The 23,697-nt window shown below is 41.9% G+C and overlaps 2 protein-coding genes across 3 annotated transcripts in view; one reads left to right on the top strand and one right to left on the bottom strand.

Annotated features, from left to right (window-relative positions):
* LOC126527944 (CDK5 and ABL1 enzyme substrate 2) overlaps positions 1-12,624 on the top strand; it is a 150,154-nt gene extending 137,530 nt beyond the window's left edge. The window contains exon 13 of one of the 2 annotated variants that reach the window (XM_050175781.3): positions 1-12,624. In XM_050175781.3, the coding sequence (XP_050031738.2) occupies positions 1-141 (141 nt within the window). In that variant the 3' untranslated portion in view covers positions 142-12,624. The other variant, XM_055069044.2, reaches the window with a different exon arrangement.
* Positions 12,454-23,664, bottom strand: LOC126527952 (calcium and integrin-binding protein 1-like). Its single transcript, XM_050175789.3, has 6 exons — positions 23,253-23,664; positions 23,125-23,159; positions 20,874-21,121; positions 18,009-18,124; positions 16,414-16,502; positions 12,454-15,212 (listed from the first exon to the last, which is right to left on the bottom strand). Exons 1-6 carry the CDS (start codon positions 23,568-23,570, stop codon positions 15,191-15,193), a joined length of 828 nt encoding a protein of 275 aa, XP_050031746.2. The 5' UTR covers positions 23,571-23,664; the 3' UTR covers positions 12,454-15,190.
* Positions 23,665-23,697: the final 33 nt, after the last annotated feature.

The raw sequence follows: 23,697 nt of genomic DNA on the forward strand, positions 1-23,697 counted from the left end.
AAACTCGAGTGTGGCTTCCGGCTGAATCGAAAGGAGCTGCTCGATTTTGAGTTCGGCGTTCTAGTGGCCCTGGAGTTTTCACTGCACCTCCCAACGTGGCAGATATACCCACACTACCAGCGTCTTCTATACGAGTCTTGAGACGAACTCACGACGGGGCACAACAGACAGAGTGAACTGTGCGTCCGTGCCCGTCTTCAACCGCACCAGCCGGGGTGCTCGCCATCCTTCACCAGAAGCTGTTGACAGCCTCATGTGCAGTGTTTCCTTTTCAACTGCAACAGTGTGTGAAGCACCTAACTTAATGCCAGCTTCCATGGTACACAGCGGAGGGGAACGATCTGTGGCTCGCTTGAGCATACTTCCACACTCGTCACAAGCTGCTTTTAAGCTGTAGTTGTCTACAGCGCCGGTGTAAGGTGCAGCTGTAAGCTGCAGTGCATTGAGCAAACAGAACTGAAATGAACATGCAACTTTTGCTGCTGTCTGCGACCTCATAGCAGCAACTGCCAAGTCGCCTGCAATGTTTCCTGTTCTGTTTTTTGGTGTCGTCTGCAACGTTTGCCTGCAGTGTCGTCTGCAACATTGCCTATGGTACTTTCTGCAACGTTGCCTGGAAGGACATCCGCAATACTTGCCAGACTGTGTGCACATGTGGGTGTGTCTCCTGCCCTGGTGTACGCTTGATACTGGAACTGCAAGTCGGGTGTACCACACAAGACGGGTGTGCTGTAGTGTGCATAACGCGAGCTTCGCTGCCGCATTCGTTTTTTTTCACCTTGGCTGCGCCGTCATTGCCAAGTGCTCTGCAGGGCCGCACTACTAACTGCGTACATATTCAGCTGATGTATCACCAGCTGGGCTCTTCCAAGCTGACCTATTACAGTCGTGTATTTGTTCCTGGTCAGCTGTAAAGAAAAAAATAAGTTTTCCATTTTCTTTAGTCCAAACATGCCATTTCTGTGGTAAACCATGTGCTTTAAATAGTTTGTGGTATTTGCTAGAGAAAGGTGCAAAGAAACACCAGTGTCTCATTTTCTTCTTTTCTTTTTTTTTTCATTTTCAGTTTTTGTTATGGAAGAGTGAGCGCATGAGTTTATGGAGTGTTCTTAGAATGGCAAAGCAATGTTGTCATTAACAGTGAGTACTAACCTTAACCAAACGTTTATAATTGGTTTGCTGGGAAGCAGTGTTACATATGCTACATCCTTGTGATAATTTTTGCGATGAAAACACATGGTATGTTCTACCACTAGTCGGGCTCTAGGGTATTTCACTTAAGTTGACCATGCTGATTATGGCAGTACATCTGCCCACCAAAAATAGACTGAAATTGAGAGACATAGAAGTTGAATACCTTCTAGGACACAGTTGTAAACATTGTGAAATGTAACATTTGTTCAGGCTTCTTGAAGTGCATATTTTAAGGCTTCCTTTGAAAAATGGCAATCATTCATCCTAACCCATATCAGTACCAGCTGAAGTCTTCAATTAGGCATTGAGAACTCACTGAGATTAAAATGGCTGTTTAATTATAATGTACAGATCTCTTCAAGAAAAATGTCCCAAAGCCATATATGGCTTTCAAGTCATGGTCAAATTTAAGCTTTGTTGAAAGATTTTACATTTATACAAAAGTTCAACAGAAAAAATAAAATCAAACACAAAATTCAGGCATGGTTGTGGCTTCATGCCTAACATCTTGTTTGCGAGGTGAACGGTTGTGATGGTGTCTTAGTCATGTTTCTTTGGTGCATCAAAGAGATCTGCTGAAAGAAAATAGTACCTTCGTTTCTTTTTACATCTTTTTTACCTTTGTTACTTTGTTACTGCAACCTTTATTTATTTTAGATGCAATGGTGCTTATTTTGCTGTTTTGGTCTTTGATACCACATTGCCATCTCTAATGCGGTTTTAGGCATGGATTTGGGTGACATATACTAAAAAAAAAAAAAGATGAAAAAAAAAGAGCTTATACTTGAGCTATACATTAGTAGCCAGTGAAGAAACATTTATGTGATTGTATCTCTTAATGGTGGTTCTATTCCTTCTGTAATGGTGACGTGAATCTGCTTTGCGTACAATGTAAGTTGATATCATATACTTACTAAACATCGGGTCGCCTATCAATCTATACCTACATTCATTTATGTTCATGTACTGCTGTATTCACACTTTCGCTTATCAGCATCAAAAGTAGCCAGAGCAGGTTTCGATAAGGGAAGGAAGTGTGTATTGGTTTGCACTGTTGAACGAGCCTGGCGTCATTCGTAGTCTGTTTACGACTTTTCTGGCAACGTTAAAGTTTGGTGTGAACACTTACGGATGACGTCAAGCTTAACTAGGGACGACATGGTGCAACGCAGTGTCCGGCATGACATTACATCATAATGTGAAATGGGATGAGCATGAAAGATGGCTGCTTCAGTGTTGATGGGGAACCTGATCAAGCCAGTCAGAAACTTGTTGGCTGCAGCTGTGTTAGTATGACAAGCTGTAAGCCAAATCGGATGTCAAATCATACCATGTCTCCTGTTTTAATGCAGAAGCACGATTGATTTCAGAAAGGCATCACAACCATATTGCCATTGCAAGAATTTGTCATTTCCCCCTACCTTAAACCATACGCCCTAAGAATTTTTTTTTTTTTCGGGAATGCTATTTGTTTCTTATCACTCGTGGTGCTGAGTAGCCTATTCCATCGACAAGCTGGATGCGCCATCATACGAGTTAACGTAGAAGCGCAAACAAGAATGAAAAATGCAAAGAATTGTCATGAGATATAGCCCCTGTTTGGATTGAAAGGGCTTCTCCCGTACAAGCAAGCTCGAATTAAGTACAAAGGGGAAAAAGCAAATTAATATGTAGAAACCTGCTTCCACTTCAGCCTGTGTTTGCAATATTGGTGTAAGTTACTTGCAGATCCCAGGCTTCGGAGCCACATCGTGTTTAGCAAATGGTCACGTATATGGAGCTATGTGGCAACTTCCAGTAGTTATGAGTAAAAGGTGTTCTACTTTGTTTTGCATCTTCTATTTCTAGACTTCCTGTTCTGACACTTATCTATTGACAACATTGGCAAATCATTTTATGAAAGTCTTATGTGAAAGTCTTATGTTTCTCTGTTGTTGTATGCAGCCCTTCTTTTTTTCTTCACATACAAGTTGATTCAGTAGTTAAATCGTAGCAACAACCTGCTTATTACTTTTTCATAAACAACGGCAAAAGGCCTATAATCTTTTCCTCTCATTCATTATCATGATTGTCAACATTTGGAGACAAACTGCATTGAACAGTGTTACATTGTATGCGTTTATATAATCATAATAGTCTATGCCAAGATTGTGAAAGTAACAGAGGAGTAACGTACAGAAAGATTTTTGAAAGAAATGGCTTGTACATAAGGTCATTACGATATAGAAATGGTAGTGAGTATTTGTTGATGGATGTGAAGCTGGTAGCTGTGATGTCACTTTTTTTTCTTTACATGCATGTTTCATTTGCAGCATATATTTTTTTTTATTTTGTGCACGTGTCTTCTTAGTTATCTACTTGCCCAAACTAAGTTGTGTTCATGTCATTGTTCTCATGTTCAGGCATGGTGTGTGTTGAATTTTTATGCACTCATGTTTTGTTAGAATATCTTTCGTTGAGTTAGCCTTTATGCTTTTCTTCTCTTGAAAACACAGACTGTTCTTTAACGTCGTACGTTTTTTTTATCATTAACTTAATTATGCTTAAAATCCATGATCATTACCACCACCATAACTAATGTTATTAGCAAGCACAGTTGAAAATTGTTGATACATTACTGGTTCATACGATTTTTCTGTTTACACAGTCACCCTACAAAATACAAAAAATGCTTAATCTGGATTTTGTGGTTTTCATTTTCCTTGTACGAAGCAAATCGTACCGTTCCTCCATCATGAATCTAACAACAGGCATATTGTATGAACCAGGAATGCATCAGTTAAATGATATCGCACATGACTTTAATTAAGCTGATTCCTTCGCAGAATGTAAAACCAGTTATTCTGGTAGCTGCCTGTACTGCCTTATTGCATGCAGCTGATGTCGTGGAAAACTGACTCCATGTTGTTGTAATTGTGGAAGTGTATGTTTCTGGCAAGGTGTCCAGTCATTGAATCGCTCACTTGGCTGAAGAATTTCTAATTATGGCATTTTGTTAAGGCACCTTGACTGTTCTCTCGATGCTTGGAACATTACACCGACTTTAACTGTACAGTCAGCCGCAAGAGGTTATGGGGCAGTCCATGACAAATGTGAATTCCTGCTCTGTTGAGGCACGGCGCTTCTAATTTAACAGTGTGCGCTGCAAAGAATCTTAGATTGAAGCTTTGAATTCTAGCCTGCGTGTCTGGCCTTCACGGGAATAGAACTTTTTCGCAAATTCTGCGTCCCGCTAACGTTTTGTGGCTGACTGTAATTCACATGAATCCACACAATGTGATGTACTTTGACAAACAAGCATGCACCAAAGCCCTGTGTCATCTCAGCAGGAGCTGCAGCACATTCTTTCATTTCAGCACCTACAGCAGTTGCAGTGTATTATGGGGGCAGGAATTGTCATGATCAGTTGACTAAAACTGTGTTGTACTTTTTTTTTATATCTTGTCATTAATAAGCAATGTAGTGTACTTAAATTGTTTGGGATTTACCATGGGTCGGTAGTTAAAGCGCCCACTTTCTATTTATCTGTACTGTACAGTTTCACTGCGTTCGTACAAATATGCAATTATGTGCTCTTTCTTGTAAAGGTCTTGCATGTTATGCGAGTGACGTCAACGTGATTGCCTTGCATGTGCGCGCCCAATGTCTGCGGCAAGTCCAGGGTGCACGGGATAAGCCTGTTTTCCATTGTATTCTTCATATGCAGTGTTGAGGACACGAATTTGGATTGCACTGCACCAGTTTCAGTTCTATCCAGCATTTCCCAAGTCTGTCTTTCTAAATTTGAGGTATTATATAACTGAACATATGCTGCAAGCCTTGCGAGAGGAAACCACGAAATTGTTTTTAAGAAATGTTCAATCCTGTTGCGCGATTTCCAATCTGACTTGTCAGTGTGCAACAAGTAGCTTCTCCATTGAGCATTTGGCGTAATTTAACACTTTAATGCGAGGCATTTTCATTTAGATTGTACAACCTCTTGGAAGCTATTTGAATGTTCACTTTCATATTGCGCAAGGTATGTTTCGTGCGTGATGATCAGCAAGTTTGTTTTCTTTACAGCGTCTCCTTTGTCACCTACGCTTATTCAGTCAGATATAGTCAATACAGATATAGCAAACTTACAATGAAGTAAGTAGCTAAACTACACAATTTATCTGCCTAAGTTCTTGAAATCAGTACAAGAGCAACAGCTTTGCAGGTGGTTCAAAATTGTGACATTCAGTAGAATCTTGGGAATCTTTGGTTGACGTAATTTTTCCTCACAGTTTGGCAGCTGTACTAATTATTTGTTGCTTCTGTACCTGGGAGCTCCTGTTGTCATCTAGATGCTGGCACTTGCGATTTCTTCATTGTTCATACAAATCGACGTGTGTTGAGAGAGGGAGGGGATTATAGAGAACGTTAGTGTGGTGCTTAATTTTTTTAAACATCATGGACGGGAAAACATCTTCTGAGCCTTGCACGGTCTGTCGAGTAGCTTAGCATGCAACAGTTGCGTTTTAACTTGGAACAACACAGGCTTGCCTTCTTTGTGTAGCACACATTCATTAGAATGTATTGAAAAGTTCTATTTAGATGTCCTAAAGTGTTTGGCATGTGGTTGCATGTTTGCCATCACTACAGGAAGCACCCAAACATCCCTGACGATTGATAGTCGCACACATTTCCAAAGCTAGCTAGCATCATACATAAGCATCTGTGCTTGCGGCTAAGTCTTTTGCAATCGTAAAATGCTTCTCCTGGTTTTGTAACTAGTAGGACAGTTTATGCACGGGGAAGGTGGGAGATGGAAATTGCTCATTGTCTAGTAGGACAGTTTAGTAGCTCATGACAGACTAGCAGTTGCAATTAGCATTGAGATATTAAACAAAGCCGAAATGCTGCGATTTCAGTGACAGTTGACTATCAGCGCCTCACTGCTACAAGAGTGGTGGCAGCTTTGCACTTAGTCACTGGCAACGATGCACAGTTGCAAAGAGAAGTGATGCTCATCTGAGGATACATGCTAATGACGTCGATGCTAGCTAAATCCCCAGTGTGTGGAACACTCATCTCTCTACTCTTTCTGTAGCACAAAACGCTTACATCTCTGCCGTGTCCATGTACAGCAGACGAATAAGCTTGGCAAGCATGTTTCTCTAGTTCTCATGTTGAAGCACTGTCATGCCCTTCTAGCCACACGTCGCTTGTGCCCAACGCAGATTAAACTGCGCCCCAAGCCTTAGGAACTGCATGGTTGTCGCGGTGCTTTGAAATTAGCAGCGTTTACATGTTCTAAAGCACATCGCTGTGCTTGCATTGTGAAACTGTGCTCGCAATGCGTTACTGTCGCCTCAGATATGAATTTGTCATCTGCAGCCATTACATAAGCATGTGTGCATGCGTGGATGCTTTGGTTGATCGAGAGCTGGCGCGTGATAAACATTTTTGAGATAATGTGTTACCCAAGTGTGCATTTTTGTGGCGATCATCCCAAGCGTTGTATTTAAACAGTACCTGTAAATGTCATCAGCTGCTTTTATCAGCTGTCCCTCCTTCTTTTGTGTGTAATACAGTCCACTTCTTGGTTGCATTTTTGTGTATTATGTGTTAGCGCATAGCATGGCTTGCTAGAATGCACGCTTAATGTACCCCACTCAGCATCACCTATGAAAGGTGTGTTACAGATAGGGTTAGAGCAAGCTCGAAAAGTTGTTATGCCAGGCAATGAGAATAGTGTCACAAAAATTGGTTGCAAAAAGGAAATACAAGAAAGCGTGAGGTGATGGCACCAGATTCCTCTGACAGCTTAGCACACAGAAATGTGAGCTGAACCTTTCCCTTCTGCTGACTTCTGCTTCATCGATTTGAATTTAATCAACATCAGTAACAACTGATGCCAGATAACCACCATGAAGTCTTCAGATTAAACAAAATCTTCCTGTGCACAATGCTAGATGGGAATTGCAGAACAAGCAGCTTTGATGTGTGTCTCGAATGGCCTCGAATAACAATGCTAATACGAGTTACCCTGCGGCAGTGGTATGTAGCGGTAACTGCAAAGCAAATGAACCTCAGTGAAACACATGAAGTATCACTGCGCCTGGCATAATAACATTTGGGCCCGATTGTAGGTTAGAGAACATGAGCAATTTCAAGTGCCTCATGTCCTTCTTGACAAAATCTGTACAGTAGAACGGACGACTGATAGCAGTGGGAGTTGTGACAGGTAGAACACAAAGCTCAACTTCCTTAGTGCTCAGCAATGCAGCAGTTGTGGAAGTAACTGAAGCCTGTGAGCTCACAAAACACGTCTCATGTACAGAGATGTTCTTCTGTCAAGCTGTGTGCAAGAAAAGAGGAGAAAGTTGTGTGAAAACACTTAGGCGGGCTCAGCAAAAGTGTAGGAAGGAAAATAAACAGCAGACGATGCAAAGAACTGATGACATGAGCATGTGTCGTCTGCTTCATTGTCAGCGCTGTGTCCCCTGCGTTGCAGAAGTACAGGAAGAACAAAGAAGTGCCAGCTAGATGGGCTTGAAAATGTTCACTTTAGGCTTAGCCAAGATGCATGAAGGTGTCTGCAGATTCTATTCTGTGATGAGGTGTAAAAGATATAAAGATCTGCAAGGTATAAAAGGTATGCAAGGCCAATCACATTCACACTGCTTCGGACTGAATGTAGATCTATGCACATTCACCGATCCCAAACGAGCTGAAATGGATAAGCAATGTGGGAGGCAGCTTCAGACTGAAACATACTTCTGTACATATTTCACAATTTCATACTTAAGCTTCTCAACTTAATACCTGTACTATTGCCGTGGGAGTCAACCACATCCTTGTTAAGTGGCTGGCATTTATGTCCTAACAGCAAGGACTTACACTGGCGACACAGGACCGATTATCCTAGCTGCACCGGCCCCTATCGGTGAGGTAGCAAGATGAAAATGCCTAATTAGAATTCATTTAGGGAAACCCAAGTAGACAAAATTAGTTCAGAGCCTTGCATCAACTGTTTTCGTTGTAGCCCAGGTGTAAATTTGGGATACTATAATTCTGTCATTTTAGTGTTCAACTCCTTCTGAAAGGATTAATTAAACAAGCTGTGTAGCATGCCATGCCCAGACTTTATTACCCATGGTGCAATGTTTTTTTATATATATGTAGGGCACCACCTGGGGCTGACCTGCAGAACTACGTTGATAAAGCAAATACACAACAATTGTGCAACTGATGCTGGACGCAGGCTCCATTTTATATGCTTGAAGGAAATGACAGAGTGACGAATGTAGTTGTATCAGATTTCCACTTGATGCCGCAGACATTTTAGGTGTACTAGCCGATTTTGCATTAAGTAGTGTGCAGTGATGGGTTTGACTTTGAAGCTTCCAAAGTTAGCAAAGGTGATGCTAGTGGTGTTTTCTGGGCCGAGTTGCCATTTGTTTTTCACTTGTGTAGAAGTGCAGAAAATGATCATGGTGTGGGCATATTTTTGCAATGAGTTGGTACAAAAATGTCCTTGTGCTTTTCCAGGGCTATGAAAAGCACATATCTTGCCCTCAACTAATGCTTGTCAAGTGGGTAGTAGAATCACTTATGGGAGTAGTCTTGATTAGGTGAAGAATGGTTAGTTAAAGAATCAGTACAGATTCACAGCACATTGTGTGGTCACGCTTCTTGTGGTTGGGAATCCCACTTTTAAACGACTGGCTGGCAGCATCTTTGATACCTCACCTACTTGGGGTGACAAAAAGAAGGTGGCCTTTTATTATTTCTTTAGTTATGAACAGAAAAATAAAACAAAAATGCACTGCCCATGTGGCTACAAGGACTATCCGTGGAGCAAGCTAAGCGAGTCCAACTTCAAGATTGAAATCGGCGCAGTAGGAGGGGCTAGTAGTTGATCAGTCGTCTTGCTGTGAATTATAAGCTGTGTGTAAGCATGCAAAAAAGTTCAAGGACGTGTGTGTGGCTTGCACACTTCTTTTGTTGTTTATGTCCACATCCTTTTTGTACAGAGCTCAGATCTGTTCATAGCAGCATGCAAGCATGTAGCCTGCGATATTGTCTGTGCTGTCTCTGTTGATAAGCAGTGGTGTTATATGAAAGTCTACGGTCGTGTTTTGAAAAAAAAAAGAAAGGTGCCTATGCTTGGGCCGCATCTATAATGCGGAAGGTGTAGAGAGAGCTCAGATTTAATAGCATCACAAGAGCATGTAACTGGCATTATCATATACATCATTTGCTGGTAAGTGTCGACACAATTGGTGGGCATGCAAGCATGCTCCCCAGTGTGATAGCATTACCTGTGACAAGAACAAAAACCAAAGGTCACTCAAACTCGAGCAGCTGCTTTCAGCTGAAAGTCAACGCTTGTCTCTCAACTTTGCCTTTCATCTTTGTTCCAAGCCACAGTCAGCGCTTTGTCTAATCTTCTGATTCTTGTCCTCTTCACGAGTTGTGCTGTTACATTTTGGGTCACAACGAACCAACTAGACCCATCTTTGACATTACTAAGCTATAAGTGGGCACTGCAAAAACCGTACACTCATCTTCATCCAGCATTTAAATCGTGAAGGAAATGCAAGTCGCAGTGTTGGCTTGCATTGGCCTGGTCTCAAGGGGCAAAAAGACAATAATGATAGGGTGCTCACTTGTGATTTGCACCTTTAGTTGCGTCACCAGAGTCTGCCCTGGTCTCAAGACAACGCCAGCACATGCCAAAGCCACCAAGTACTCAGACGTCCTTCACAACACAACTGCAGATTCGAAATGTCTGCTTTTTGCCGTTAGCACCGTGTTTATAATCTTGCCAACTGCACTGGTGTTTACCAACAGACAACGTACATGACAATACCAGCCACATGCTTCCATCTTGCTATTAACTCTTATCTTTATATGCAGTGTTCACAGCAAGACAACTGTGAAAACACGTTTTCATTTCGTAATTGGGCCTAATGAATCTTAACCTTTCCAGAGTGATTCAGGTTCAGTTGTGACTTCGTGCTTTCCAATTGATAGCATCACGTGTGAAATAAAGTTATGAGTTTATTGCATGCAAGCATAAGACCGCGACGCCAGTTTCTGCAGAAGGCCTATAATCTTGCCATCTGCTAGTCCTTCTAGTTTTGTCTAAAACGTTCTTCACAGAAACGATTCTATGCAATATCAACTGCACTGCAAAGGTGAGGTGTACTTCCACCCGAGTCAGCACAAAAATTCAGATAGCAGAGTTCGAGAAAGAAGGCTGTATATTTCCACAGTCTGCACACACCGTCTGATCTTCAGACTTCCATCCTCCACCACTTTATGCAAGCAATACAATATTGTACGATTCTGGTGGCTGTGGTCGGAAAAAGGCTTGGAAATTGAATGTTTGTATTGGCTCCCACAGTCCATACACTTTTGATGCTGGCTGTGCCTGTACAGCCCATATGCCAAACATTGCCTGCATGACTGCAGAGACCCATGGGGGCGTGTAGACTTAAACTTAAATAAAATGATTAATCGCCAGTGAAAGTGTAAGGCCTTGGTTCCAGTTTCTGCAGAATGCCTGTTGATGAGTGGATCGTTAGGATGACGAGCAGTAGGACTGCATGTGAAGTAAACGGAGGTACTACTTACTGGCACTTATTCTGGCACAAATCTGTGAAGAACTGTTTCCCTCCAGTCTATCTGCTTATCAAATAATCATTGCCACTTGACAATTTAGAAGCAACCACTGTCACATCATGCCATATGCAGCCATAAAGAACCTTGCTGTGCCAGATTGAACCTTCTGACCACAGCAAAAGAATCTTAACAAGGTGAACCTGGCACTGGCTAGATATTTCCACAATGGATGCTTCATGCCTTTGTGAATGAACAGAGGCATTGGGAAATGAACATTAAAAGTTGCAGCGGTAATGAAACTTCAATCACTTAACTGATGCCCAGACAGCTAATAGATGTGCGTGTAAAAAGTCTGCTAAAAATATGCCAGATAAGAACATACTTCTGTCATAATCTGTCTTTTGTCTCAAGATATGAGCAGTGTTTGACACATGTACTGTTGTGGACAAACGGAATCCGAACAAGATAGCTCGTGACAGAACAGCAAGATCCATAGACTGCACTTTGGTAGAGGTGTTGTTCAGTGCACTTGACGAGAGATATGCGCTGTGTTCCGCATCCTTTGTAGCAGAAAATGAGCTGCGCTGTTGTAAGGAGAACTTCCCTACATGAAACCGTCACATTTTTCGTTTGTACGTTTAAAATGTCCCGTTTCTGCTTCGTCTGTCCACAGTAGTACTTGCCGGAAAGCTCGGTGCAGATGACATCTTTCTCCTACATTTCCACTGTCCATGTGTGCTTTCGCTGCATTACCTCTGCATGGGTGCGACAAGGACTCTAGTACCATGTGTTTCAAATAAAGTTATACAAAATTTCAATAAATCGTCTTTGGCAATAGGCACAATTCTAATCTTCGAGTTGGAATGCTCGAAGAGGCCAACATTATTTGCAGGAGTTGAAAAACATGTAGCACAGTAACTTTTTAACTATTACTTTAGGGCATGTAATGAAATTTACAAACAGAAGCCAGGGATTTCTCAAGGCGCATCCTCTTCGGACACATTTTCAATCTAGCTTCAGTTTTCAGATAATTGCTGTCAAGTTAAAAGATAAAATGCACTGTTTCAATTAGCTTTAGCAAAATTCCTTTTTATGCATTATAGGACAAAGGTAACTGGAACAGTAATGCATTTTGTTGCATACTTTGGGAATGCATATATTGAAACTGAAGTAATCCTTGGAATTCAAGTGGATATGCCTCGCAAATTCGCTGGCTTCAATCCATAAATTGCAATACGCGCCATAAAGTAATTACAGTCGAGCACCTCTACAACAAACGCCTCTACAGCAAAATGGCCTGTATAATGAAGGAATTATTCTGTCCCGGTTCTATCGAGAGCTGTGAGGTGCGCGATCTTTACAACAAAGCGATAACGAACGATTTCGGAGGCCTCAAGCACTTTGCTATAAAGGCATTCGACTAAATAAAACGTTGACTGGTGAAACTTTGCCAATTGTTTACTATATATTCCAATTTCATGCAACAATGTTTATCTCTTTGAGCAATCCAGGTTAAGGATTAGAACTGCGCCATCCGCCCAACAGACGACTTGTAATTCTGCACAACTTGTTTTGAAATGCAGGTACTTTTCACCCTTGGAAGTAACAGCCCGTGTTGTGAAAGAGTGTGTTGAAGAACAGGAAGTATATTTTGTGAGAGAATTAGAAAAGAAAATTGTACCTTTATTGTTGGGCATACATACATATATGGCAGTTACCATGTGTCGCTTTCAGAATGTGCGTATTACCTTTATGCGTCGGATTTTTCCCCCGATGCAGATGTTGTTATTAACCTGTCTATTATACATGATAAAAGGCATATTGTAAAATTGACATGCATGACTCCTTTGTGAGCTCCTTGTCTTGCTTGACATTTTACATTCAGATCTCTTTTCCTGGTCCAGTAGATTAGATTTCAGCTATGTGATGATGGCAGAGCTTTTTATATGCACAAGACACAAAAATTAAATATGCACAAAAATTTCCATATTCATGTCAAAACTTTGGCTAAGAAAGCACTCTGAGAATACTGAAGTAGTATGATACAAAAGTCCTCAGTGTGTTCCATTCAGTGATAGTCGGCAAAAAAAGACGACATAACTGCTGGTAATAAATAAGCATAACATAATACTCAAACAGTATGTGAAACAAAGTCGCGATCAACAGCTGAAAAAAATTTCATCCTCGAATGTATCACGAAAAACTTTCACAGTGACCTGGCTGTACATACGTCTGGAACCATAGTGCTTGAGCGATCTTTCAACTCTATATAAAGCCGTGCCGATGGTGCACAAACTTACAACTAATGCACTGTCCTTTTCTGTCTATCTACACATAAGCAATTTCGAATACTGCAGTCCCATTATCAGTGTCAGACCAACTACTCAAAAATCTGTACTCATGGACCTTGCGTACCTTTCAGACTTCACTCTTTACAGCAGTTCAAGAAGACATCTGAATATAATAGCTGGTTATTTGAATTATCGTTTTCACAAGCGTCAACAATAACTTGTAAGTTATGGTGAAAGACAAAGCTGTGATCAATTTAAGTTGAACCTTTTATGATACTGTTAAATTTTCAAAATGAAATTCAAACTACGACTTCGAACACTGTACCAATGAAAATATAGATTTCTATGTGCATTTTTTTTCATTACATGCAAATTTTTTTTTTTTACCACAGGCACTTTTTTTTATTACCTCACATACACAAATGATTTCAGACAACTGTGGTCAACTTATTTAAACAGTCTCAGACACACCGACGCCACTTGCATTAAAATCAAATGTGAAATTCCACATTCTTGAAACTCTCAACTAATATAATATGCTTGAAACACGAGTAGTACGCTTTTAAATATATGCTTTTCCTGGTGCACGAATGCATTATCACAAATACGTGGGCTTGAGATTGTACTGGAAAAGTGAAATATCATGTGATACTCTGCAGCACAGTTCAAGTATGAAGGCATTTTTTAAAAGAACACCGCACCAAACTATACAGTCATTATAAAACAAACAGTCAATAAACAGCGAAGCAGAGCACTGGAAACGCTATAGATATGGTTAAAAATTGAGTAACAATCAATATGCAGATACCCTGCTGTTAACGATGCAAAATTTTTTTACACTCTTTAAAAGTGCATATGAACAACGTGTTATCATCACAACCACTTCACAGAGAGCCTGCTAAATGTGATTTGTACAACATAACAAATACAATATAGTAAACAAATGCACAGGCAATCGTAGACACAGCTATGATGGCCACAATCGCATATACTTTGACAGACTGCTGATTAAGGCCACAAGCAATGCCAGTTGTCACCCACGAAATGTCACCCTAAGGCATGAGGAAAACAAACTCATGGCCAGGAACACCAAAGCTAGCATTAAAAGAAAACAGCAGTCATAAATGCAGCTAACCTGTGAACAATGGTTGTGGCCGAAGATTCAAACGTTCGACCACACAAAGGCACATATTTAATTGCAATTGCACGCACGTACTTCGTGGCAGGCATGGCATTGAAATTTGTAAAAACTTGGCACCCCGACATGTAATTTAGTCTGCCTGGAGGATGAAACTGCTTTAGCCAGCTTCAATTTTTGGCTGCCATCACAAATCTAAAGTACCGTGATAAAAGCAACGTCTTGTGTTCCTTACATCGGAAATTTCACAGAAAGCAAATTCCACCACGTCTTTTATGATAGCTTCCAAAGAAGGTTGCTCCTTCTCCGATTGGTTCCATGGATGCAATGTGGTAGGCGTTGCAAAATGTTCAAAACAAGTGCCCAAACGTGCTTAAAGACAAAAGTCTTAACAAGCCCTCACGGCAGTGTCACAAGATTAGTTATTGTCTGAGACTGCACTCTATTCAGAGACCGGCTCGAACATGAGACAACAATCTGCTTTTGCTAAGATAGCCCGCATGCTACCCTTACACGACACAACAACACACTTCAGATAAGTCTACAAACACGGACTTCAACAAGTTTGATGCCACCAACAGTTGAAGAAGTACTTGTCTCAACCACTGGGAGCTGAAAAAACTGCAACAGTTGTAAGGTCTGCCTGCTACCGCTGCTTTGACGTGCAGTCAAAATAAAATCGCGAAAAGCAAAGTTTTCACAACTTCCAGGTTGAACAAGTGCTTTTTCCATGCAACTGAATTGCCCATGCTATGCAAGTACAAATGAATCTGCTCTAAAAATGAGCAACCCGGCCTCCACAATCAAGAAAGCTGAAAATGCCCAAATGAGGAACACTTCGGGAGTGCCGATGAAAGTTAAATGCCACAAGAAAATGCGACGTCCCCAGTAGACATTCTTTGGAAGTTTGATGAAATACTCTGTCGTAAGCTCTGCAAGTTGCTCCTCCTCGTGTGGGTCACAACTCCATTCACAAGTTGATCCTGAAGGAGCTGTTGAGAACAGTGAGTAGTCTAGTCAATATGTTTCATGCCACCATGAAAACTTGGAAAGTACATGTTGCAGGAATACAGTAAAATTGGGGCCGTATCTTGGAACGGCTCTTTTCATTTTCCTATCTTGCTGGGCACCATCATTGGCTCACACGAGGCCAATCAATTAGACTAATGACGTGAAACTGATAAAAACTAAAGCAATGTAAGGAAAGAACGTTTACAAGATACAGCTCCTGTTCCCTGGTACTCGCTATCTTCAAAGAGATAACTGCTGACCCCTCAGATGCCATAAATAGAAGGCTGCACTCTAAATGATAGCACACCACAATGGATGTCATTCTTATCTACGCTTGGTTAGGTACTTGAGATGCTAGATAGCTTTGCGTGTTTAGAAACGATTAACACAAACTGCCACCGTACTCTGTGTTTGACGTACGCTATTTTCGGCCAAGTTGCTGCTTGCAGATATCCCTACACACACAAACATGAACACGCACGCTTCCGGATGTTGCGAGGACAGCTACACTACAACTGCAGTGCCAAGAAGCGAGGAAGAAGAAAACCTATATAAAAGTAAACTACTAATATTGGTCACTGCTCATGGTTTAACAAAGATAGCAAGTGCTGTGTTTCTTGATTGGACACTAAAGAGCAATACTACATTAGTTTAGCCTCCTTAAAAATTTAATTTAAAAATTTAATTTGATGGGAAGAGGTTCTTAAATAACGAAGTAAAGTTAATATCAAAGTGTATTTTGCTGAACTCCACACCTGAACAGCAATGGCGATGTGGTAATGCTATGACATCATAGATTTTGATGTATTTTCCTGTAATTAAGCCCTTTTCGTTCAGAATGTCCTTGAAACTTCATAGTTTAAGCCCCTGGCTTCTCTTGAATGCAATGCAATATTTTTCTATTGATGAAAACATTAACTAGTCTCTAGCTATAGCTGTTAAAATCCCGTGATCTCGTGAAGAGCTATCATGGAAGCTTCAAGCCACACTTTTGTTCTTGTGTCTTTTCTGGCTTACCAAGATTCTAATCACAGTAAAACCACCATTCCCGGTATTCCAGATGTGTAATTTACCAATTCTGTTGAATTTGACATCTGTCATTGCTGTACTTTTCGGTTGCACTTACTACCATAATGATGCAGCCAAACTTCCATTTAAGATCATGTGCACAGAGACACTCACTTCATGAAGTCAGGTGCTTTTGAGATGGCGTGTTCAAACTCTGCAAACGCTAGGAGCCTGTCTTCATCCAGATCGGCTTCCTTGAGTATCTGAAAAAGAGGACACACACCATGCGTTTGGCCCATGGAAAATTTTCCTGGTTGTGCATCCAAAACAAGATCTTCGTGTATCGCCTTACCCGTCAAATCTCGCAAATTTTCCATAGAGTTTACAAATTCTGGCTTGCTTTATGTTTTTACCAATGCTGCATCAAAGTTATACAAAAGTCCGATTTGAATGTGATTGACTGCGTGCAAGGCTTTCGAATTAATATCTCCCTCCTGGTATCAAAGCAGCTCACTCTCAAACAAAAGTTACAGCGCAAGATTGACTATGATATGCAAGCTAAACCAGTTTAATTTTTTTCACCTCTCTACAAAAATAAGAAGTCTAGGGACGGTTTATGCCAATCTGCTTGGGACTAAATTGGCACCCCTGTGGGTTTCCCTACGTTGCCGCAGAGTGTTGTCAGCAAGTAAAGTAATAAAAATGTGGTGCACAACACAAATCACGTTTTTTCACATGGCTAAAGATATCAAGAGCTCTGTAGCAACGATTGTTGAAAAAAAATTTAATTATAGAGTTTTACATGCTAAAACTATCATTATGAGGCATGCCACAGTTGAGGACTCCAGACTAATTTGATCACCTGGGGTTCTTTAGCATGCACCTAAATCTAAGTACCCACAAGCGTTTCTGCTTTTTGCCCCTATTAGAATGCAGCCACCGTGGCCGGGTTGGAACCTGTGACTTTGTGAGAAAGGATGCAACACTATTGGCGTTAAGCAGCCGCAGCAGGCTCAAATTACAGCCGATGCCCATTAACTCAACCTTGGTTAATTCGACTTTCGCTAATTTCGAACGCACTGGAAAGCCCCGGCGAGAAACCATGCATCGAGAGCTATGGAAGAAAAACTCGTTTATTTCAAATGCGAAAGCAAGCTGCATTGGTGAATTCGAGCTCCAGCGGCCTCCCCTAATGTGCGCTGCGGTTACAGAAAGCTTCAAAACACAACAAACTGTGGCCAGATGGCACTGCTGTTTCAAGCTTGAAGCTGTTTTACTTTTATCTTCTAGTGGCTGGCACTCATTCTGCGCGTGAAGCCACCCGTTCTCGCTTGTTTCATGCAGTGTTTCAGGCAGCGTTTAAACGTGTTGACGGTCTTCGCTGCATGCTGGTTGAGTTGCACTTGAAGAGCAAGAAGCAAAACGATAATGCACACTACATAAACCAATGAAAAAAGATTTGAATTTGTTAATTTTGCCACCGCTTGTTAATTCGACCTTTAGGATAATTTGACCAAATTTTGCGGTCCCGCACAAGTCGAGTTAACATGAATCGACTGCACAAGGTGCCATAGTTGAGACTATAGTCGAGAATTTCAGTCATCTCGGGGTCTTTAATGCACATCTGAATATAGGTACACGAGAATTTTTCACATTTTGCCACCATCGGAATGCAGTTGCCGTGCCCAGGAATCAAACCTGAAACTTTGATTTCAGCAGCAGAACGCAATAACCAGTAAGGTGGGTGCAATGACTGTTAATCAACTCACATTTTCAACCAGCTGTTTGACTTCGTAGTCTGCAAAGACCTGCCCGCCTCGCTGCGTCAGTCGGCCAATGACTTGCTTCAGGTCCTCAGTAGATATCATGTCATCCTCATTGAAGTCTGAAAAGTGTCGCCAAAATTAGGCTCCTAGGCTAACGCCATGTTTGCCCGCACTTCGCTGTGGTGCACTTCTAGTGAAGGCGATGTCGTGCAGCGGTCATTGTGGCATGTAAATAAATGTGGGCCGTCTCGAGAGTTCGGGGAGCTTTGTCAAGGCAGTGGGAATTGGTTAAGCATTCCGAAATAGGATGTAGCAAAATACGTTCAGTGTATATTTTTTTTTCTTTCTTTTTTCTGTTTTGTTTTTTGCATTTGCCCTGCACACTCTGTACCTCACTGCATATGCCAAGAACAAGTGCTGAACACGACACAGCGTGATCATGTAAAACCAGCGTCCAGCATAGAATTCGTTACTAATAAAAATGCACTTTTTAGGAACCAACACATTGAACCAACAGAGATGTTTTATTTTAATTTACAAGATAAAATCAATGTACAGTACAGTCCACCTTTTAAGAGAACACCTATGCTGCAACAAAGCCAACTGGAACATTAAGTTTTTATCAGGGAGAACTACCAGACACCATCAGTTGGAAGCAGCTACACATAAAAACAAATCTGTGGGCTATGCCTTATCTCAGCAAGAATCAATAGCAATATGATACCTGCGTGTTCACAATCTTTAATGGTGGAATGTACGGTACATGGCCAGAATGTTGATGAATCGGTCTGCAAACAATTTACAATGACGACTGTAACGGAGTCCTCTGATGCTTATCTACTGATCATGAAACTTCAGACTAAGCTAGCTCTGGGGACAGCAGCTGCCAATATGAGCGCCACAGCAGATGAGGAGGCTATAGTCGCTAATGTCGCTAGCTTGTTTGGGCGATTTAGAATAGTTTAGATGGGTTTGGGCCTGATCACACCAGGCCAACACGACGACGATTTTTGTCTTCCAAGTTCCTGCAACAGCTGTGTTGTGCCGATAGCTGTGTCGGAAGAGTGGAGTAGTCGACAGAGAAGTCCGATAATTTTGTTGCCACGCTGCAACAACACAATGGCCTCTGCGCCGGCATGGCTGCCATGTAATTTCTTTCTGCTGATTTCTATATGAGCTGCATGCTTTCTTTTTTTTTTACTCATTCTCAACAAGATATGTATTTAGCATATTTTCGGTAAGGAACAGTTAAGAGTGCGTGCAACTTCCCAGGTATGAATACCGATTTATCTGAGCGGCGCATTCGTTCACACCGCACGTGCCGCCACAGTCAGTTGTTCACTTCGAGCACTGTGTAAACTGTGCAGCAGCGACACAAAATAATGACTAAATATTGCAAGACGTGCTGAATTGCGAATACGAGGTCCGTTCGATTCGCCTGCACCACTATGAACCAGTTCACAAGAACTCGGAAATTATGCAGCTCGATTTCTTCGGTGGAGGCACAGCGCGACACTTGAAACGAATGTCAAGTTGCAGATGCGGTGCAGGCATTATGTTTTTTCCAAATAACATGCACAGAGTGCGCAACTTTAAGAGGTCCTGAAGTGCTGGTATGATCGGCTTCTGAGGTGTAAATACACCCACGGCTTGCATGGACATAGCAGACACACGTAAGGCGAGTTTCAGCGGAGCATTCACATGTGTTCCATGTCGTCTGCTGTGCTACCGCTCTGCACTTGTATGTCTACACCAAGTCAGCACCGACATTAGAGAGGGTGCAGGAAAATCACGAACCAGCCCTGCACCTTTCTTACACTTTTTGAAACAAACGGCATGGTTCAGAGGGCACCATTGCCTCACCGCTGAAACAAACAGCAAGGTGCAGCACCTCGTGAACTGGTTCAGGTGGTGCAGGCGAATTGAACATACCTATGAGCACCGTCGCACCAGACTAGCTGAAATGAGCTGCATGATATGAGTGACCAACAGCTTCAGCGGCCCCTTTGAGAACGGTGAATGGGAGATGGGGGGCTGTTATTGATAGCTGGTTTTCGCTTCTTTCCTATAATGGCAGTGTATGAAGCTCTCCCATAGAGTGACAGAGAAGTTTCGGGACCACTGAAAGTATCAATGAACTCTGGTACCACTGTACGGAATAATATCCAGTGCAGAGTGACAACCAGCCATGAGCATGAACATTCAACAAGTACTCTGATTTGAATAGTGTCTCCTGCAGCACACATTCCACACTCTTTAGTAGTTACACATATCTAGTAGTTATAAGCATTATTTCAATTCCAACAAACCGATCACACCAGGTTCAGGGCTCACGTGTAGCTGCTATCCTGCCTTGATTCCTCTCGGTGATATACCACTATACTTATTGCCAAGGTGACCTTCAGCTGAATGTTGAAGACTTCCTTATGGATTTTTCTTCTATCTGACCTTTTTTTCTTAGGAGGGGCATAATATTTTAGCGCAGCTGTGTGGTCTTTAACACCCAATCCCCCATTGTATTATCCTTTACATGTCTTTCCTTTCTTGCTTTACCCTCATCCACCTCTCTTAAGCAAGTGTTAGGCCACTGTGTCACCAAGATAAAATATTAAAAAGTACACATAAAACTATGTGTAACACATAAAATTATAAAGCTTCCAACCACAGTTGCCATCAGTCAATCATACAGGGACTATCACCACCACCAGCCTTCGCAGCTGCCACAGCGGCAGCGAAGGCAAACTTGACACGAGATTTATTGGCACCGTATATGTGTTCCTTTCTGATGCTAACCTCAATAGATGTACATATAATGCAGCAATGTGATTTTAAATGAGCAAAGTTTTGAAGGATTACAAGTTAACGCACCGAATATCTGGAAAGCATATTCTGTCTTCACACTCCGTGGTGCCTTGTCACTGAAGACTGACATCATGTCCAGGAAGTCCTCAAAGGTCATGTGGCCATCATTGCTTGACGAGAAGACCTTGCATATCCGGTCTCGGAAGGGGTTCACTCCCAGCTCGGGCATGTTGAGGATTTTGTCCATCGGCAGCTTGGCGTTCCGGTCCTTGGACACCACCTCTGGTGCCAGCTGCTTGAACCTTTCGTACGCTCTGCAGGGAAAGTTAGAAAGGTGAACCGAGCTCGAACGAATACTTATGGCATCTGTGTTTGCTTTGGCTGTCGGTAACTCCACACTTAGTTAAGGCATGGCATAAGATTTGAACAGACAAAACCCGATTGTGTTCCCTTGTCATGATGAACAAACATGTACAGTACACTTTTAAAATGAACACAGAGTTTAAACTTAGTCGTCGATTGCCGCAGAGATATGGCATAAAATCTTGTAGGCTATATTTGCGTGCTATATTTGCAGGCACAAATGTGTACCTTGCACTTCACAGAAGACGCCTTTTTCTGATAAAGCTGAACTAGTGCTGCTGCCATGTTCGCTTTGCTAGAAATTTCAGTGCTCCCTTTAACAGTGTACCATACTCTCTAAAGCAAAACAAAAGGGAATAACAAAACTGCTTTCAAAAAGCGTCTAGTGGCTAAACACCCATACCTTGTGCTAAAGTGTTTAATAAGGCTAAATATTCAATTGGAAAGCCACATGTTACACAGGTTCATAATCGCACCCACTCATACTCGCCAACACTCACTTGTGAGTGTTTATGAGTATGTTGGCGAGTATGGTGAGTATGGCGAGTATTACTCATGATCATGAGTAATCATGCTCATGATCATGATTACTGCAAAATCATAATCCTCCACATGCAGCAGTCTACATAGGGTTGTGAGTATGGCCATAGTTTGTCTACTTGTGAGCGAGCATGCTGAGCTATGCACCACTGCTGAATTCTGATATTGGTGTAATGCAAAAATGCCTCCATACTTAAATGCACGAGCACATATGCAAGAACGCCAGGTGGTCGAAATTAAAATGAAGCGCCTTACAATGGTGTCTCCCCTGGTCCCCTGCATTGCTTTTTAAGGCACATTAAACTCTATGAATCACTCAATTATCCAATCAAGTCACAAATAATATACAAAATTTGCACATGCATGTAAACATACAGAATAATTTATTAATACAAACAAGTGGCATATAGGATGACATATTGAGTCCCTAACTGATCATGGAAGTCTTTCAGCACTGAAATGCAACACGCAGCAGAAACTTTTTAAGAAGCCCACACCAGAGAAAAGCACCGTTGATAGTTCAGCTGTGTGAATTTTGAGGAGATATGTTCCAACAGCTGTTTATGTTCAAACTTCATGTGTTAGAAATAGCTGTTAGCTCATTCGTTTTGGTGACATTTCCGATTTTACACCATCCATGCACACAACAGACATACAGAAGAATTAACATGAGCTGTTTAATATATTGCTGTATGCTGATCATGATTACTGCAAAATCATAATCCTCCACATGCAGCGGTCTACATAGGGTAGCACTTACTACAATCATTGAATATTGCCTCACAGCTTAACTTTTTTCAATCCCTACAAAATTATTTGGTATGTGGACTAGTGAATCCTAAACACTCGATCACGGTATATATACCAATTGAGATGCAATAAATTAGTGCACAGTTCTTTCCTAATAGATCTATCGATAATATGTTTTTCGCACATTGCTTAGTGAGAGTTTTTATACACCCGACACCTCAGCTAGCTTCACTTGCATCACACAAAATCCCAAAAAGAAAGAAAAGCGAAGGTTGCTCTAGTTTATTCGAGCTCGGAGAAAACTTTTGTAATGCTGCTGCCATTTTTTTTTCTTTACATGAGAAATTGCAGTGTACGCAAAAGCTGAGTTTATTCCCCCCCCCCCCTTTTTTTTTTCTTTTTACCGACGGTATATGTAACTTATTGCCTCCACTTGAAGCTCGCGTGACGTACGTACGAGCGAAATCCGACTACGAGCGTAGCGAGATTGAAACACAATGTCGTATATTACGCACTCGAGGTCAAAAACGCACGCCCTCGGACGAAGCGCTCAAAGCGCGCTGACGACATTCCATCCGTGTTCCGGGTCGCACGGCATGCACACGCATATAGTTCGTGAAAAGAAAAAAAAATAGCCGGCAAAAAGTTTCCGTCGTCCGCTTACACGATTATCTCGCTCTTGGTGAAAAAAGTCAGCTCCTGCAAGAACAGAAAAAAGAGAAGCGTTATATAGAGTCTGTTAAAATAGATGTACTCCACGAGCGCTGGGAGCGTTTTTATCTTTCAGCCTACCTGATAATCGTCGAGCTCTTCCTCCGTGAAAACGCTGTGTTGCTGCCCCATGACAAAACGGAAAGCCAAAACGACGGCGAGTGAGCGAAGTAAAGGCACTCCCCTTCGAGCGAGCCAACCCGAAAGGCAGGCACAGCGCGAGGGAGGAAGAACAAACGTAAAAGACCCGTCGTCGGTCGAAAGGAGTGTCGTCTTCTTGGCAAGCGACCAGCGCCCGCCAGGTACCACGTCAGGAACTTTCTTGAACAGGCTCCCCGCAACACCAGTTTGTAGAGGATGTGCCAAGTGATTCGCCGAAATAGGGACCGAGAGATACATTAATACACTCCATTTCTACGCTGCATCCGAGAGCGCACTAAACCAAAACAAAGCGCGCATCGCAGTGTGCGTGGCACGCACGGTGATTCAGCAACAGGCATCGCGCTCGCGTTTCGCACGCTTCTCC

The sequence above is a fragment of the Dermacentor andersoni genome, chromosome 9, assembly GCF_023375885.2.
Source record: "Dermacentor andersoni chromosome 9, qqDerAnde1_hic_scaffold, whole genome shotgun sequence".
In the NCBI taxonomy this organism is placed as follows: Eukaryota; Metazoa; Arthropoda; class Arachnida; order Ixodida; family Ixodidae; genus Dermacentor; species Dermacentor andersoni.